At 43.6% G+C, this 17,638-nt stretch overlaps 1 protein-coding gene across 4 annotated transcripts in view; it reads right to left on the reverse strand.

The window, feature by feature from the left end:
• Positions 1–17,638, reverse strand: part of RBMS3 (RNA binding motif single stranded interacting protein 3) — a 963,285-nt gene that overhangs the window by 53,766 nt on the left and 891,881 nt on the right. For all 4 annotated transcript variants that reach the window (XM_075315252.1, XM_075315249.1, XM_075315250.1 and 1 more), the window contains exons 9-10: positions 8,065–8,161; positions 4,604–4,654 (exon numbers count right to left, since the gene is read on the reverse strand). In XM_075315252.1, the coding sequence (XP_075171367.1) occupies positions 4,604–4,654; positions 8,065–8,161 (148 nt within the window). The remainder of the gene's footprint in view (positions 1–4,603; positions 4,655–8,064; positions 8,162–17,638) is intronic.

Raw genomic sequence — 17,638 nt, forward strand, 5'->3', positions numbered from 1 at the left:
ATCCAGCTCTTCAGGTGAAAAAGACTTCAGGTTTATGTTAACATGCAGGCAAAACAGATAGCATGACCAGTGCTGGTCACATGCTATATGTTTTGCCTGCATGTTGAAATAAACAGAAGAGCTGGATTCTTTTTGCTTTTTTGCATTATTTTGGGTTATGGCAGTGCCTGTCCGTGCTCCAGGGAAGACGCTAAAAGGAGTGGGTTCATACACGGTGAGCTGAATATCATATATATGGACTGTATGTCACAGTCATCTCTGTGTTGTAGGGATTAGTGACAGGTTCTGGGTCAGAGTCTCACTTTATCTTTTGAGACTCTGTTGATTATATGTATTCCCTTTCCTTTGGGAAAGAGAGGGGTAAAGTCGGTTTGCTTTCCAGCAGCTTCTGACTCCTGGTTAAGTGTTTCTTGTTTAGACTACTCCCAGGACCTATATATAACCTCTGCTTCCAGCAGAGGGTGCCAGTTACTTTCATTCATTTGGAAGCTTGGCCAGGTGTAAGGAGCTAGACAAAGCCCTCTCTGCTACTTGCTGTGTTGGTTGCAACATTGGTATTGACTGCAGCAGACCTTGGTTCATTTCTTGTATGGTGTGGCAGTTTCACAGTTGTCTGTTTAATTCCCCCCTTTTATTTTGCTTTACCCTGTGCATGTTTAGTCACTCTTTTGTGTGTGATTGCCGGGCGTATGAGTTTTTTGTTTTTCCCCTGTTCGTGTTAGTTATGGGGTTTGTGTTTACAGTTCTGGCTCACCTCTTGGGTGGAGGTGTGGAGGGGAGTAAAATCAGGGCTTGGACAGCAGTTAGGGTCATGCTGAAGACTCAGACCTTGCTACCATCAAGCATACCTCTGAGCTAAGGGTCAGCACAGGGTTTGCAGTCTGAGGTTCAGGTTAGGTGTCTCAGTCCTGTCATACAGTCCTCTTGACACTGTATAAATGTGGGCTGAAAGATACTCTGCCAGGGAGAAGGCATTTCTCCAAAAGAAACATAAAAAGCAAGATTTTTTTGCAAATGTATACAGGAGCAAAAACCTTAATTTTTGGAGACATGTCCTGTGGTCTGACGAAACTAAAATTTAACTGTTTGACCATAATGACCATCGTTACAGTTGGAGGAAAAAGAGAGAAGCTTTGAACTGTGAAACAAGGGTGTGGCAGCATCATATTGTGGTGTTGTTTTGCTGCAGGAAAGACTGTTGCAATTCACAAAATAGATGGAAGCAAGAGGAAAAAAAAATATGTGGCAATGCTGAAGCAGCATTTTAAGAAATCAGCCAGGAACTTAAAGCTTGGGCAGAAATGGGTCTTCCAAATGGACAATGACGCGAAGCATACTGCCAAACTGGTTACAAAGGGGCTTAAGGATAACAAAGTCAATGTTTTGGAGTGACCATCACAAAACCCTTATCTCAATCCTATTTAAAATTTATGGATAAAGCTGAAAAGGCCGGTGCGAGCAAGGCGACCTACAAACATGACTCAGTTACATCAGTTCTGTCAGGAAGAATGGGCTCAAATTCCTACCAACTATTGTGAGAAACTTGTGGAAAGATAGCCGAAACATTTGAAGCAAGTCATACAGTTTAAGGCAATGGTACCAAATAGAAATGAAATGTATGTAAACTTTTGACTTTGCAGAAAGTAATAACAATGCCTTAAAACATTCTCTCTCTCTGTCACTCTCTCATTATTCTGGCATTTGACAAATATAAATAATTTTTTGTTCCTAATTAACCTAAAACTTGAAAGGTTTATTCTGATTTCATGTCAGTTATTGAGAAAAACATGCAGATGTGTCTTTTTAGATAGTGTATGTAGACTTCTGGCTTCAACTGTAAGGGGTACTTTACACACTATGACATCGCAGCTGCGATGTCGGTGGGGTAAAATCGAAAGTGACGCACATCCGGCGTCGCTTTCGACATCGGAGTGTGTAAATCGTTTTTGATACGATTAACGAGTGCAAAAGCGTGTAAATCGTATCATCGGTGTAGTGTCGGTCATTTCCATAATGTTGTGGCAGCGACAGGTACGATGTTCTTCCTCGTTCCTGCGGCAGAACACATCGTTGTGTGAGAAGCCGCAGGAGCGAGGAACATCTCCTTACCTGCGTCCCGCGGCTCACGCCGGCTATGAGGGAGGAAGGAGGTAGGCGGGATGTTTACGTCCCTCTCATCTCCGCCCCTCCGCTTCTATTGGCCACCTGCCGTGTGACATCACTGTGACGCTGCACAACCCGCCCCCTTAAGAAGGAGGTGGTTCGCCGGCCAGAGCGATGTCGCAGGGCAGGTAAGTGCATGTGAAGCTGCCGTAGCGATAATGTTCGCTACGGCAGCTATCACAAGATATCTCAGCTGCGACGGGGGCGGGGTCTATCGCGCTCGGCATCGCTACCATCTGCTTGCGATGTCGTAGTGTGCAAAGTACCTCTAACTCTAGACGTACAATCAGGTTTTCGCTAACAGTGTAAGTATAAAATGTAAATGCAAAATATTATTTTCCCTTTAAATATCGTTCAATTTACAAATACATTATAGTAAACAACAATAATTAAAATATTAACATGTATTTAAAATAGTATATACATCACTTGTATATTGATATAGCATAATGATGGGATAATAGAATTAGAATAATTGCGGAGCTTTGCTTGCGGCATATATATATACAGTACAGATGAAAAGTTTGGACACACCTTCTCATTCAAAGAGTTTTCTTTATTTTCATGACTCTGGAAATTGTAGATTCACATTGTAGGCATCACAATTATGAATTAACACACGTTGAAAGAAATACTTAACAAAAAATTGTGAAACAACTGAAAATATGGCTTATACTCTAGGTTCCTCAAAGTAGCCACCTTTTGATTTGATCATTACTACTTTGCACACTCTTGGCATTCTCTTGATGAGCTTCAAGAGGTAGTGACCGGAAATGGTTTTCACTTCACAGGTGTGCCCTGTCAGGTTTAATAAGTGTGATTTCTTGCCTTATAAATGGGGTTGGGACCATCAGTTGTGTTGTGCAGAAGTCTGGTGGATAAACAGCTGATAGTCCTACTGAATAGACTGTTGGAATTTGTATTATGGCAAAAAAAGCAGCTAAGTAAAGAAAAAAGAGTGGCCATCATTACTTTAAGAAATGAAGGTCAGTCAGTCCGAAAAATTGGGAAAACTTTGAAAGTGTCCCCAAGTGCAGTGGCAAAAACCATCAAACGCTACAAAGAAACTGGCTCACATGAGGACCGCCCCAGGAAAAGAAGACCAATAGTCACCTCTGCTGTGGAGAATACGTTTATCACCAGCCTCAGAAATTGCAGGTTAACAGCAGCTCAGATTAGAGACCAGGTCAATGCCACACAGAGTTCTAGCAGCAGACACATCTCTAGAACAACTGTTAAGAGGAAACTTTGTGAAGCAGGCCTTCGTAGTACAATAGCTGCTAGGAAACCACTGCTGTTTTGATGCGTTCAATGTGAATCTACAATTTTCAGAGTCATGAAATTAAAGAAAACTCTTTGAATGAGAAGGTGTGTCCAAACTTTTGGTCTGTACTGTAAATGTATATATAGAGAGTGAGATATACAGTATATATATATATATATATATATATATATATATATATATATATATATATATATATAATTAATAATATACACAGTATATATATATATATCTAATAAATAAAGCTGAGTGTACGTGTGTATGTATGTATGTATGTATGTGTGTATGTATGTATGTCCGCTAACGGAATCCGCACCGTCGCATTTAGAATCCCGAAATTTTGCACAGACACCCCATGTGACTCAAGGAACGTCATAGACTATATTTTGATGGGAAAATGTAACCTGCGCTTTACAGTTACTCTCCAAAAAACTTGCCTCCATTGAACTGAATGGAGGTGGAAGCTACAAGCTATTATTAGCAACTGTCATTTATTGCTATAAGAACAAAATAAACTGTTAGTATAAGAAGCTTATGTGTGCGGTAATAAGATGTCAGTGGGGAGACGGATAGAGAGAGACAGAAAGAGACAGAGAGAAAGAGAAAGACAGACAGAGACAGACACAAAGAGACAGACAGAAAGAAACAGACAGAAAGAGACAGACAGAGACAGACAGAAAGAGACAGACAAAAATAGACAGACAGAAAGAGACAGACAGAGGCAGACACAGACAGACAGAGACTGGGAGAGAGACAGAGAGACAGTTACTATGCTGGGCAATGCCCAGGTACTACAGCTAGTATATATATATATATATATATATATATATATATACATATATGTATATATACTGTATATATATGCATACATATATACACGCACACACACACGCACATACATAAAGTATGTACATATTCTAATGCACAGTGACGTAAATAACTATACAAAATTAGTTAGCTGATAAATCTCTTAATTAATCTACCAGCATAAAACCTTATTCATTTGTAATAGTTAATGAAAACATTAAGGATTAATATCTAATAAATGATGTTGCCGCATGGAAGTGTGTTAAGGAAATTACATCCAGAAATACAAGTGGACATTGCCATTAATCACTAATACCCAAATGTAAAAGTTATGTGTTGTAGACTACCTACCGTTGGTTGCATAACATATGGTGGGTGAGGCATCCAGGATGTACTTTGTACCTAGATGATAGAAAAGTAGCATCAGGGCAAAGGTGAATCCACATAAGTATTTGATTAATGACTTTAAAATAATTCACTGAAAATGTGAAAAACCAATTTTAAGCCTCAGCTTTGGCTACATAACTTTGTAGAATCAGTTCTCTAGGTGTACTGCTTAATTCTGTAATTACATTGCTATCTCTAAATGAAATGAATGTAATACCTTCAAAATGAATCCGGAAACATTCTGTAGGCAATTTTATACCATTAGAGATATTAAATAAAATGAATTACACTCTGACAAGATTACTGAATCCTAGTAATTGTTCTATTACTGATTTTTTTTTTCTGTTTAACTTGGGACAGAAAGAGACACGTTCAACAAATAGAGGGGTCTTTTGTCACAAAATATGCTGGAAGTGAATGCCTTCCTGAACAGGATTTATATGAATAGGTCCAAAATTGTGTCCTAAATTAGATCTTAATACATTTTTTCAAGTTGTGTTTCTCTAATTCTGAGCTGGGAAGCTTTAGAGTGAAACGCTAAAGTTCTAGATGCCTACAGTCATCACTATGGGTGGCTTAGGCACTTCCTCTTTATGGATTATAGCTCCCATTCAATTTAAAGGGAACCTGTCACCAGGATTTTGCTACCTCATCTGACAGCAGCATAATGTAGAGACAGAGACCCTGATTCCAGCGATGTGTCACTTACTGAGCTGTTTGCTGTCTTTTTGATAAAGTCAATGTTTTTTCTGCTGCAGATCTAGCAGTTATATACAGTTCATGAATATGCTGGACTACCTGCAACACACCAAGTAGTCCTCTAATGATGATCTACTGCTGATTAATCAGTGATTTTTTCAAAGCTACAATAAGCAGCCCAGTAAGTGACATACCAGTGGGATCAGGATCTCTGCCCCTATGTTATGCTGCTCTCAGATTAGGTGGCAAAAAATGGATGACAAAGTCACTTTAAAGGGACCTTGAAAGCAGATAAATTTGGTATAATCCATGGGCAGCATGTATGAGATACTTCCTGTGTGATTTCAGCTAGGCATGTTTGATGCTGAAATGTTGGGGAAATCAATATCAAAATATACTTTAAAAGCCACTGGGGACCAAGCTGCAAAGGAGACTGATTGTACAGGCAGGTCCCCGGCAGCTTCTCTTCATCCACTACCAGTGGCTGACAGGCCTCCCCTTATGTGTGTAGAGACCTGTCACTGCTGGGCAGCAGGCAGGGAGAAGCCACCATGGACTTAGCTGCTTGGAAGACTAGTCAGACAGGTGGGTTGGCTTCTTAAGCATGTTTTTTTAATGATATGCTGTCCCATTTCAAAGTCCAACATGCCTGGCTGAAATCATGCAGTGAGCTTTTAATAATAAATCTGCAGTACACTTGTAAGTGCCTCTTGGTGGTGGCTGGAAGTCAGACTGCAAGATATAAGTCTAGAAATCAGCACATAACTAAGAAAGGGTTTAACATATCTTAGAATATTACTGTTCTTCTCACCAGTATCTCTAAATTCTAATTATTTTCAAATATTGGCAGAAAAAAATTAAGTGTGTAATTACTAATATAAAATTGAAATAAAAACCTTCACATAGTAAAGGTAGACATTAAAGGGGTTGTCCACTATTTGGACAATCCCTTCTCAATCAGTATGTTTCTGCCCTGTAAAAAACGAACAATTATACTCACCTCCAGTGCTGGCTCTGCTCCTTGTAGTGTAGGCACTGGCTCTTTCAGTATCACATAATGCCCCTTCACTGTCCCCAACTAGGACAGATCAGATATCTGGATTAGAGATGAGTGAACCTAAAGGGGGCTTTACACGCAGCGACATCGCCGTCGGTTGTGCGTCACGGGAAAATCACTGCCCGTGGCGCACAACATCATTAGGACCCGTTACACGGGACTTATCTGCCTAGTGACATTGCTGTGGCAGACGAACTGCCTGCTTTCTAAGGGGGCGGTTCGTGCGGTGTCAATAAGCGGCCACCCAATAGAAGCGAAGGGGCGGAGATGAGCGGGCGTAACATCCCGCCGACCTCCTTCCTTCATCTTTGTGGGCGGCTGTAGGTATGATGATGTTCCTCGTTCCTGCAGTGTCACACATAGCGATGTGTGCTACGGCAGGAACGACGAACAACCAGCATCCGGCAACAGCAACGATTTTACGAAAATGACTGACGTGTCAACAATCAACAATAAGGTGAGTATTTTTTGATCGCTAACACTGGCTCGGAGCTTTTACACACAACGACGTCGCTAACGACGCCGGATGTCCGTCACGGAATCCGTGACACCGGCGATATATCGTTAGATACGTCATTGCATGTAACGGGGCCTTTAGGCTCGGAGCTCAGGGTTCAGGCTCGGAAAAGATATGAAAATCAGCCAGATGAGTATCACGCTGTGCTCGTGTCTGAGTGATGCCCTGCGTGCTACGGGTATTGTTTCTTCGGGTCAAATTTAGCTTACATTTAGCGTCTAACATGTGTCGTTCAGGGAGAATTAAAAAGCAAAACACTGCCCACCGACCTCTGGAAATGTTTTGCTATGGGCCAAAAGAAAAACCCTTCCAGAGGTCGGTGGGCAGTGTTTTTTTTAATTCTCCGTGAACTACACAGCTTAGTACTCTAAATGTAAGCGTATTTTGAGCCGAAGAAACAGTACCCATAGAGCGCCAAATGCAGGGCATCACTCAGACACGAGCACAGCGCGATACTCACCTGGCTGATTTTGATGTCATTTTCCGAGCCCGAGCCCCAATCCCCGAGCCTAAGGTTCTCTCATCTCTAATCTGGAGGAAGTGAGAGGAAAGCTGCAGCTCTCATGTCCTCTGCATGCCAATTTTGCCCTAAGGAGTGGACAGTAAAGTAGCCGCTGATTGGCCACAAGGATTGCCAGTGCTGACACTACTGGAACAGTGCTGGCACTGGGGGTGAGTGTAAGCAATGTTATTTTATAACTAGGGAACCTATTAATAAATTTTAAAATAATAGATTTAAAAGTTAAGATCTCAATTCAGTAGTTTTGATAAAAAATTGACAGGATTCCAGTAATAGACAGTAAAAGGCATCTCTTTTTTTTTATTATCTTAGAACACAAAATAAAGGAAGTATCACACTATAATAAAGTTCTGTTGTTTTGTTGAGATCCCATGACTAATTTCAAGTTTTGGATTTTTAGCTTTATTCCCCTATTTCCATCCCTCATTATTTTCTTATCCTGTCAGTATGGCATAAAATTTAGTGTTCACACCATATTGATTTTGTCCAAAGCCGAATGCCACATTGCAATGGTAATAATTATAAAATATAAAAATACATACAAAGATAAACATAGAAAGTTTTATTACCAAACAAATCGGTTATTTATCTTTATATACATAAACCCTTCTGGTACAAGACACAGAATATACCTGATATGTAGATACAGGAGAAGCAGCAATAAAAGGTGTGATGGATGTTTGTGGAATCATTCTGTTTGTTGCAATATTGTAAGGAGGAGAATAAAATCTAAGAGAAAAATGGAATATGGAAGATGGTTAGTGTAATATTTAGGGCTGGAAGTCCATCTGTGCATCACATCCTTCAGGCTGACCATTCACATACGAGAACTCAAAGCCGAGTGCTCATTTGACCTTACGCTATGGCTCCAGATTTACCAATACACATGAACATACAGATGTGTATGGAGAAATCAGGAGACATAGCCGAAAGTTCATTGGTTTTCCAAAGAAGAGTATAGAAAATTGTTGTCCGACAACTATGGCAGCATGATATCTTCTAAAGACCAAAGGGGCAGGAGGTTAAAACTCAAACTGTCGGACCCTTACCTCCCAAGACATCATATATTGGGTGGAGAGATGAGAGGCCCAAATGCACATTTGACTATTAGTCAATCTTGTCAGAATCACATGTTTGGCGGCCTTTAGTTTAATATTTATAGGGCTCTATAAATATATATATTTTTTTATTTTTTGGCGCCACAGAAGACTTGTTCACAGCTTCTCAGCTGAGTCACTATTATTTAGAATATCTTTGATTATCCTTCAACCTTCCTTTTATGAGACTGTTAAAATAAGGATAGGGTATTTAAAAATGTAATGGGACATATTAATTAATACTGTCCAAAATTTAGACAGGATACAATTAAACTAAACAGAGACTGTGGCACGTTTATTACAATCACACACTGTATGATAAATTTGGCACATTCTTCTACAAGTTAGATACTTTTCTCTTTCTTACATACCTCTTCGCTAACTTACCGTAGTTTGTGTTAAACTATTAATATTTAGTGCACCACAATAATAAATCTGGTGCATTTCTGAACTCCTCTTAGCATTATATTATTTAAAAACACTTTCCAAAATTGTTGAGATCTAAAACATAGTAAATGACGTTTTTTGCTTAATTTGTGGTAAAATTCTTACACATTATTCAGCCTTGCCACTCTGTCAATCCCTTCTCTGGCTTCCCGTTGCCCAAAGACTCCAGTTCAAAACATTAACCAGGACATACAAAGCCATCCACAACCTGTCTCCTCCTTACATCTGTGACCTAGTCTCCCGGTACCTACCTGCACGCAACCTCAGATCCTCACAAGATCTCCTTCTCTACTCCTCTCTTATCTCTTCTTCCCACAATCACATACAAGATTTCTTCCGTGCCTTCCCCATACTCTGGAACACTAAACCCCAGCATATCAGACTCTCTCCTACCGTGGAAAGCTTCAAGAGGAACCTGAAGACCCATCTCTTCCAACAAGCCTACAACCTACAATAACCCTCAGTCCAGTACACCACTGCGCAACCAGATCTGTCCTCACCTATTGTACCATCACCCATTCTCTGTAGACTGTGAGCCCTCGCGAGCAGGGTCCTCCCTCCTCCTATACCAGTCTGTTTTATATTGTTAATGATTGTTGCACTTATTTTTATGTCTACTCTTTTCACTTGTACAGCGCCATGGAATAAATGGTGCTATAATAATAATAATAATAATAATAATAATAATAATAATTTTGCTTATTACATTTCCCACCTTGAGGTCATTCTGGCCATATGTGTCATGGACAAATTATTGGTGCCTAAGGTTTACTGTCTAGCCATAAAATGACTGAGTCTTTGTATGTTAATCTTTTAGTTTCCTAAGCCATTTGTATGACAGGGTATTACTTTAGAAATCTCTATGATATGTTTTACAATTAAGGAATGCATTGGCAAGAAACTCCATCAAAATCTCAAGTAAAGTCATTTATTAGCAAGGATTTTCACAGCTACAATTGACAGAGACTTTATTACAGACTTGTTCAAAACGTCTCCTGCTGTCAAAGCCATAATCAATATGAAGTCACTTCACAATTGTGATGTGGATCTCCAGTGTCTGAGATATTGCTGCTCTATAGCATGCTGAAGGAGGATGAATAACTTGAAAGCTCCACTCTCCACAAATCTGTCCTGATCTCAAGATACATTTGATTTGTTGTAATTTATAGCTATACTGAAAGCTAATGCTTCCTTGACATATCTCCAGACACAGTTTAAGGCATAGGTGCTCTCTAACATACTTTCAGGGTGATGTGTCAGTTGTTCAGACATTGCAGGAAAAAAAATGCACAAAATAGTAACAGATGAGTGGATTTAGCAAAACGCTTCAATTTGGAAGGGAATTTTGATTTGCAAACTAAAGTTCCTTATTATGTTCAGGGGTCTGGTAAGACCCCAGAACATAATAAACTTAGGTTGTAAAAAATAAAAATTATACTCACCCGGTGTCTCACTTCAACCCAATGTCCGGTCCTCCACCCTGTCCAGCTTATCTTTTTTTCTTTGGCCAACTTAAAGAAAAAAAGAACAGGGCAGACGAAGGGGAAGACCAGACTCTGGGTTGCAGGTAGAATGGTGACCAGCAAAGTATTTTTTTTTAAAATGCCTTTCCCAGCTCTCTACCAATTCAATAAAATGACATCCAATCAGCCCCAATTTTGATAAATTCCCAAAAAACAAATTGTAAAAATAATTCAGATTCAGAAGACTCAGAATCTTTGCTAATATTTTGGTAGAACTGAATTTATAATGAACAAATTAGCTACGAAATAACACTTTTAGGAGGCAGAACAGAAAGTTTTTTTTATATTTTTGTTAATTGTTTAATTTATAAAAAAAAAGTGCTAAAGGGTTGTCCAACTTTGTTTTTTACATGGCAGGAATCATTTAAAACAAAGAGAGATATTCACCACATTTACAGACAATACCCTTAAAGCAAGAATTCTTTGCAGGAAAACACCACGGTTACTTACCGGTAGCCGGTTTTTCCAGAACCCATGACAGCACAACGTGAGAGAGAGGGATCTGCCCAGCGAGGACAGGAAACCATTCTGAATAAAAGGGTGGTACCTCTTCCCTTCGTCAGTTGATTACCGAGAATGAGAGGACCTCCAACAAACGTTGGAACCTACTCCATCACCACTAAGCACACAGAAGCACCTCCAGAAGTGCACAGCAAGGATGAGAAAGGGAGGAATTCTATGGGTGCTGTCATGGGTTCTGGAAAAACTGGCTACCGGTAAGTAACCGTGGTGTTTTCCCCTCACCCATGACAGCACCACGTGAGAGATTTCCAGAGAAACCTAATTAGGGAGGGACCACCGCCTCAAGCACCCGTCTACCAAACGAAAGAGCAGCCGAGGAGGATAGGTCCAACCGATAGTGCTGGACAAAAGTAGACTGTGAGGACCAGGTAGCGGCCCTGCAAATTTGTTCAATAGATACCTGCGCACGTTCAGCCAAGGAGGTAGACACTGCTCTGGTGGAATGGGCCCGAATGTTCTCCGGAACGGGCGCACCACTGGAGGAGTAGGCTAAAGTAATGGCCTTCCTAATCCACATAGCAATAGTACTCTTTGACACCTCCTGACCCCGTGTACTACCCTGAAAGGAGATGAATAATGACTGTGTCTTCCTTACTGCCCGCATCACTGAAATATAGTGAAGGAGGGCCCTGCGCACATCTAGGGTGTGAAATCTATGTTCCCCTTCACTAGCGGGATGGCTACAGAAGGAGGGCAGGTTTATCTCTTGTGTTTGATGAAAATGAGATGCAACTTTTGGGAGATACGCCGGGTCTGCCCGCAGGATGACTCTATCCTCAAGGACCTGAGTATAAGGCTGCACAACTGATAGGGCCTGTAAATCACTGATTCGCCGTGCTGAGGTTAACGCGACTAGCAATATGGTTTTTCGAGTAAGCAACTTCAGGGAAAGATCTGTCAGGGGCTCAAAGGGAGGTCCTGTGAGGGCATCCAAGACTAAGTTAAGGTCCCAGGGAGGAACCTTTGGTATGACCACTGGCTTAGCCCTACCACTAGCCACAATAAACCGCTTAATCCACTTATTGGCCACCAGGTTACAATTGTACAGGGCCCCTAAGGCAGAGACCTGAACCTTGAGAGTGTTCACCGCTAACCCCAGATCAAACCCCTTTTGTAGGAATTCCAAAATGCACTCAATAGGGGCTTCCGGACCCAGGGGACGGTCAGAGAAGTGCAGGAATTTTTGCCACACTCTCCCGTATATTCTGGTGGTAACTGGTTTATGACTTTTCAACAATGTAGAAATAAGGTCAGGGGAAAAACCCATGCTCCTCAACAGTGACCTTTCAAATTCCAAGCCGTTAAATGGAATCCATTCGCTTGTGCGTAGAACACTGGTCCCTGGACTAACAGGTTCGGAACCTCCGGCAGAACCCAGGGATCTGTGACCGACATCGTCCTCAGGAGAGAAAACCACAGCCTTTTGGGCCAGAAGGGGGCGATAAGAAGTACCCTCGCCCGGTCCTCCCTGATTTTTTGCAGAACGGTCGGCAGCATGACTATTGGAGGAAACGCATAAGCCAGTCTGAAGGTCCATGAAACCTGTAACGCGTATACGGCGAAGGACTGGTCCGATGGGCTTAGCGAACAGAACTGCCCTACCTGCCTGTTCAATCTGGTGGCAAAGAGGTCTATCTGTGGCATGCCCCAGAGAGTCACTATCTGTCGAAAGACCCGAGGATTCAAGGACCAATCTCCCTGCCGCAGGTGATGGCGGCTGAGGTAATCTGCCGTGACATTGAGACGACTCTTGATGTGGAGAGCTGAGAGGGAGAGAAGATGTTGCTCCACCCAGAGGAACAGTCTGTAAGACACCTGCATGAGGGATGGGGATCTCGTGCCCCCTTGATGGTTGACATAGGAGACTGTGGACTGGTTGTCTGACATGACCAGAACATGCCGCCCCTGAAAGTGAGGAAGAAAGGCTTTTAGGGCACGCTCCACTGCCCACAGTTCTCGGAGATTTGAGGGTTGTGCCGCTTCCCGTGGTGACCACCATCCCTGAGAAATGTGCTCGTGAAGGTGAGCTCCCCAGCTGGACTGGCTGTCATCGGTAGTGACCACCCTCCGGTCCCGAGTGAGCTAGGGAACACCCACAGACAAGTTGTTCACGGATGTCCACCAGAGGAGAGAGCTTCTGACCGCCCAGGATAGGGTGACGACCCCTTCCAAACAATCGTTTAATGTTTTCTGGGCATACAGAATCTGCCATTGGAGAGCCCTGGAGTTGACCCGACCCCACGGAACCGCCAGGAAGCAAGATGTCAGAGTACCCAGCAAGGACATAGCCTTCCTCAGAGACATCCTGGGATGGTGGATCGCCCGCAGGGCCAAGCCTGAAACCTTCCGAATCTTGTCCACTGGTAAAAGGCACCGCTGACACTCTGAGTTGACAGTGAGACCGAGGAATGATTGAACCCTGACTGGGTCCAACCACGACTTTTCGTAATTCACCATCCAACCCAGGTTTTGCAGAGTCATTTGAAGGCACCGGAGTTCCCAATCACCAGGAAGTCATCCAGGTAAGGTACCAGCAGAACATTCTGTATCCGCAAATGAGCTGACATCTCTGCCACTATCTTCGTAAAAATCCTGGGGGCTACAGACAGCCCGAAGGGGAGGGCTCGGAACTGAAAATGACCGATTCGGTTTTTGATGGAAATGGCCACACGTAGAAACCGTTGAAATTGTGGATGTATAGGGACATGGTAATAGGCATCTTTCAAGTCTATTACAGCCATCTAACAGTCGCGAAACAGCAGCTTTATTGCCGACTGAACAGACTCCATCTTGAACGGGAAATACTGTAAAAACAGGTTGAGACGTCTGAGGTTTATTATTGTTCGGAAGGAACCGTCCAGTTTTCCTATGAGAAAGAGGGGGGAATAGAACCCCCTTCCCCTTTTTGCAATGGGTACTTCGCACAGGACTGCCTTCCCAAGCAACAGCAGGACTTCCGATTCCAGAGCTTGTTGTTCCGACTGTGACCTCCGAAGAGGAGTGATGACGAAATGCTGTGGTGGCTGAAGGAGAAATTGGAACTGGAGGCCGTCTTTGATAATGGATCGAACATAGGCATTGGAGGAAATGCCTTCCCACTGCTCCAGAAAGTGAGAAAGGCAACCTCTGACCAGTAGCCTGGCGTCACTTGGCAGATTTCTTCGAGGAGGCTGTGGCACCCCCGAACATGAAGCCGGAGTCCCGCTTGGGTCTGCGCTCCCACCGCTGATTATCCGGGGGCCTGCCCTTGGAGAATCTCTGCCTCCGAAAGGAACGAGACGAACCAGAGTGGAACCTCGGGAAGGACTTCTTGCTATCTGACACCTTGTCCAATGCATCCTCCAGCTGTTTCCCAAAAAGCAGGTGACCGTCACAGGGCACCGTACACAACTTTTGTTTGGACTGTAGATCTCCTGGACAGCCCTTCAGCCACAATGTCCATCTGGCTTGATTGGACAGTCCAGCAGAACGAGCCCCTAGTCTGATAACATCCACTGAGGAATCTGCCAGAAAGGCCGCTGCCCCCTGGAGAAGTGAAAGTTTAGATAGGATCTTTTCACGGGAGGTGTTATCCCGCAACTGATCCTCAACCTGTTGGAGCCAGATCATTAGGGAACGGGCCATGCAGGTATTTGCAATAGCCGGCCTCAAGATCCCTGCAGATGTTTCCCACAAGTACTTAAGAACGACATCCGCTTTTTTGTCCAGGGGATCTTTCAATGTCCCCGAGTCTTCCAGGGAGATGCCTCCCCATCGAGAGGACTTTGCGACAGCAGCATTGATTCGAGGCGCCTTATCCCATACGGCTGTTTTGTCCTCGTCAAAGAGATATTTCCGCTTGGAGGAGGAGGGGAGAGAACCTGCTTTGTCTTGACGCTTCCACTCTTTTTGAATAAGCGCCTCAATCTTGTTGTTGACCGGAAAGGTACGCTTCTTCCTTTCTTCCAGTCCTCCAAACATAACATCCTCCAGGGATCTAGAGGATTTCTCCTCTGACAACCCCATAGTTGCCCTGACCGATTTGACAAGCGTCCCTATGTCATCAATGGAGAAGCACGGTCTGCCTCCCACATCACTATCTGAGGGCGAGGAGTCAGAGTCAGAGGCCGTACCGGAGGAAGATGAGGAAAGGGCAGAGTCAACTGGTTTTGACTTTTTTCTCTTCAAGAAAGCCTTCATGGAATCTTGTACTTCTGAGCGGATAGCCGAACGGACGTCCGCTGAGAGTCCCGGAGATTCCTCCGCAATTGTGCGACGAATGCATGCCTGACACAACTTCTTATGCCACTCCTCCAAGAGGGGTTCTCTGCATAGGGGGCACTCCTTATTAGAGATGAGCAAACTGGCTGTGGTTCGGCTCGAGCTCGGTTCGCCGAACGGAGGTCTCGTTCGAGTTCGGTTCGTCGAACGTTCGACGAACCGAACTCGAACCAATAGGCTATAATGGGAGGCAATCACAAACACATAAAAACGCATTATAAATGTACACATACAGTTAATAAACATTGCCATAACACTTACCGGTCCCCGCGATCCCTCCTTAACTCTGTCTCCTGCCGCTATTCCATCCGATGATCGCTGAATCCTCCCGGTGACCGGCACTGCCAGCAGTGATGCAGGACCTATCGTGACGTCAAAATAGCCATGTGACCAGTCACGTGGCTATTATCTCATTGGCTACAAACTGGTCACATGACTATGACGCGTCATGTAGGACCTGCGAGTGCATCTCTCCGGTACATGGTGCACATTTGTGTATCGCCATGTACCGGCGACATGCTGTAGCACACGGTCGACTCCCCGTTCCGTTAGGGACCGGCTGACACAGCCGGTCATTAACGGAGATCACCGTTGCCATAGCAACGCAGTTAGCGGTGACGTCACCGCTAACCGCGGCTCCGGGAATCACATGATCGAAGCCCTGTTGCTATGGTAACGCGTCTGTCACCGCCAGCAGCCAGCAGCACTGATCTCTCACTCCGTGAAGGCTGCACGCTGCTTTCCGTGCAGCCTTCACGGAGTGATTTCTGCACGGGAAGCAGCGTCTTCCCCCATGCAGCAGTGATGGATCAGAGCTGCATTTGTTGAACGAGAAAGACAGAAGACCATGGATCGTGGAGGGCTGACAGGGGGTAATAAAGATGGAGTCTCTAATGTGTCTGTGTATTTATTTCTATTAAAGTATTTTTTCTCTGTGTGGTGTCTTTTTTTTAACCCTTTATTGGAGATTCTTAATGGCCGGGTCAAACGTGCCTGACATTAAGAATCTCTGGCTTAATACTAGCTAGTAAAACAAAGCCAGTATTAACTCATGATTACCCAACAAGCCACCCGGCTCCAGGGCTGTTGGAAGAGTTGGATACAGCGCCAAATGATGGCGCTTCTATGAGAGCACCATTTTCTGGGGCGGCTGCGGACTGCAATTCACAGCAGAGGTGACCAGAAACCTCGGGCTAACCTGTGTTGCGGATTCCAATCCCCAGCTGCCTAGTTGTACCCGGCTGGACACAAAAATGGAGCAAAGCTCACGTCGTTTTTTTTTAATTATTTCATGAAATAAGTGAAATAATTAAAAAAAACGGGCTTCCCTATATTTTTGGTTCCCAGCCGGGTACAAATAGGCAACTGGGGGTTGGAGGCAGCCCATGGCTGCCTGCTGTACCTGGCTAGCATACAAAAATATGGCGAAGCCCACGCCATTTTTTTGGTGGGCAAAAAACTTCTGAATACAGTCCTGGATGGAGTATGCTGAGCCTTGTAGTTCTGCAGCTGCTGTCTGCTCTTCTCCATACAGACAGACAGAATCTGCAGAACTACAAGGTTCAGCATACTCCATCCAGGACTGTATGCAGAAGTTTTTTGCCCCCTGAAAATATGATGTGGGCTTCGCCATATTTTTGTATGCTAGCCAGGTACAGCAGGCAGGTACGGCTGCCCCCAACCCCCAGTTGCCTATTTGTACCCGGCTGGGAACCAAAAATAAAGGGAAGCCCTTTTTTTATTATTTCATGAATTTCATGAAATAATTAGAAAACAAATGACGTAGGCTTCACCCCATTTTTGTGTCCAGCCAGGTACAACTAGGCAGCTGGGGATTGGAATCCGCAGCACAGGTTGGCCTGAGCTTTCTGGGCCCCACTGCTGCGAATTGCAGTCTGCAGCCGCCTCAGAAAATGGCACTTTCATAGAAGCGCCATCTTCTGGCGCTGTATCCAACTCTTCCAGCACCTGCCTGCTATACCTGGCTAGCATACAAAAATATGGCGAAGCTCACGTCCTTTTTTTCTAGTTTTTTGGCAAAAAAAATAAAAAATGCTTCCCTGGATTTTCCATTGCCAGTGAAGGTAACACCAAGCAGTGGGGGTTAGCAGCCAGTAGCTGCTTGGAATACCCTTAGCTAGCAATACAAAAAATGCAGCGGGAGCCCATATATATTTTTTTTAATTATTTATTTAAATAACTAAACACAAAATGGGCTTCCCTGTATTTTGATTGCTGGACATCACAGTGCTGTAAAAATAAATCTTTAAAAAAAATGACGTAGCGCTCCGTGGTATTTTTGATTCTCAACGCAGATAAAGCAGACAGCTATGGGTTGCCACCCCCATCTGCCTGCC

The sequence above is a fragment of the Anomaloglossus baeobatrachus genome, chromosome 6 (assembly GCF_048569485.1).
Source record: "Anomaloglossus baeobatrachus isolate aAnoBae1 chromosome 6, aAnoBae1.hap1, whole genome shotgun sequence".
Taxonomy (NCBI): domain Eukaryota; kingdom Metazoa; phylum Chordata; class Amphibia; order Anura; family Aromobatidae; genus Anomaloglossus; species Anomaloglossus baeobatrachus.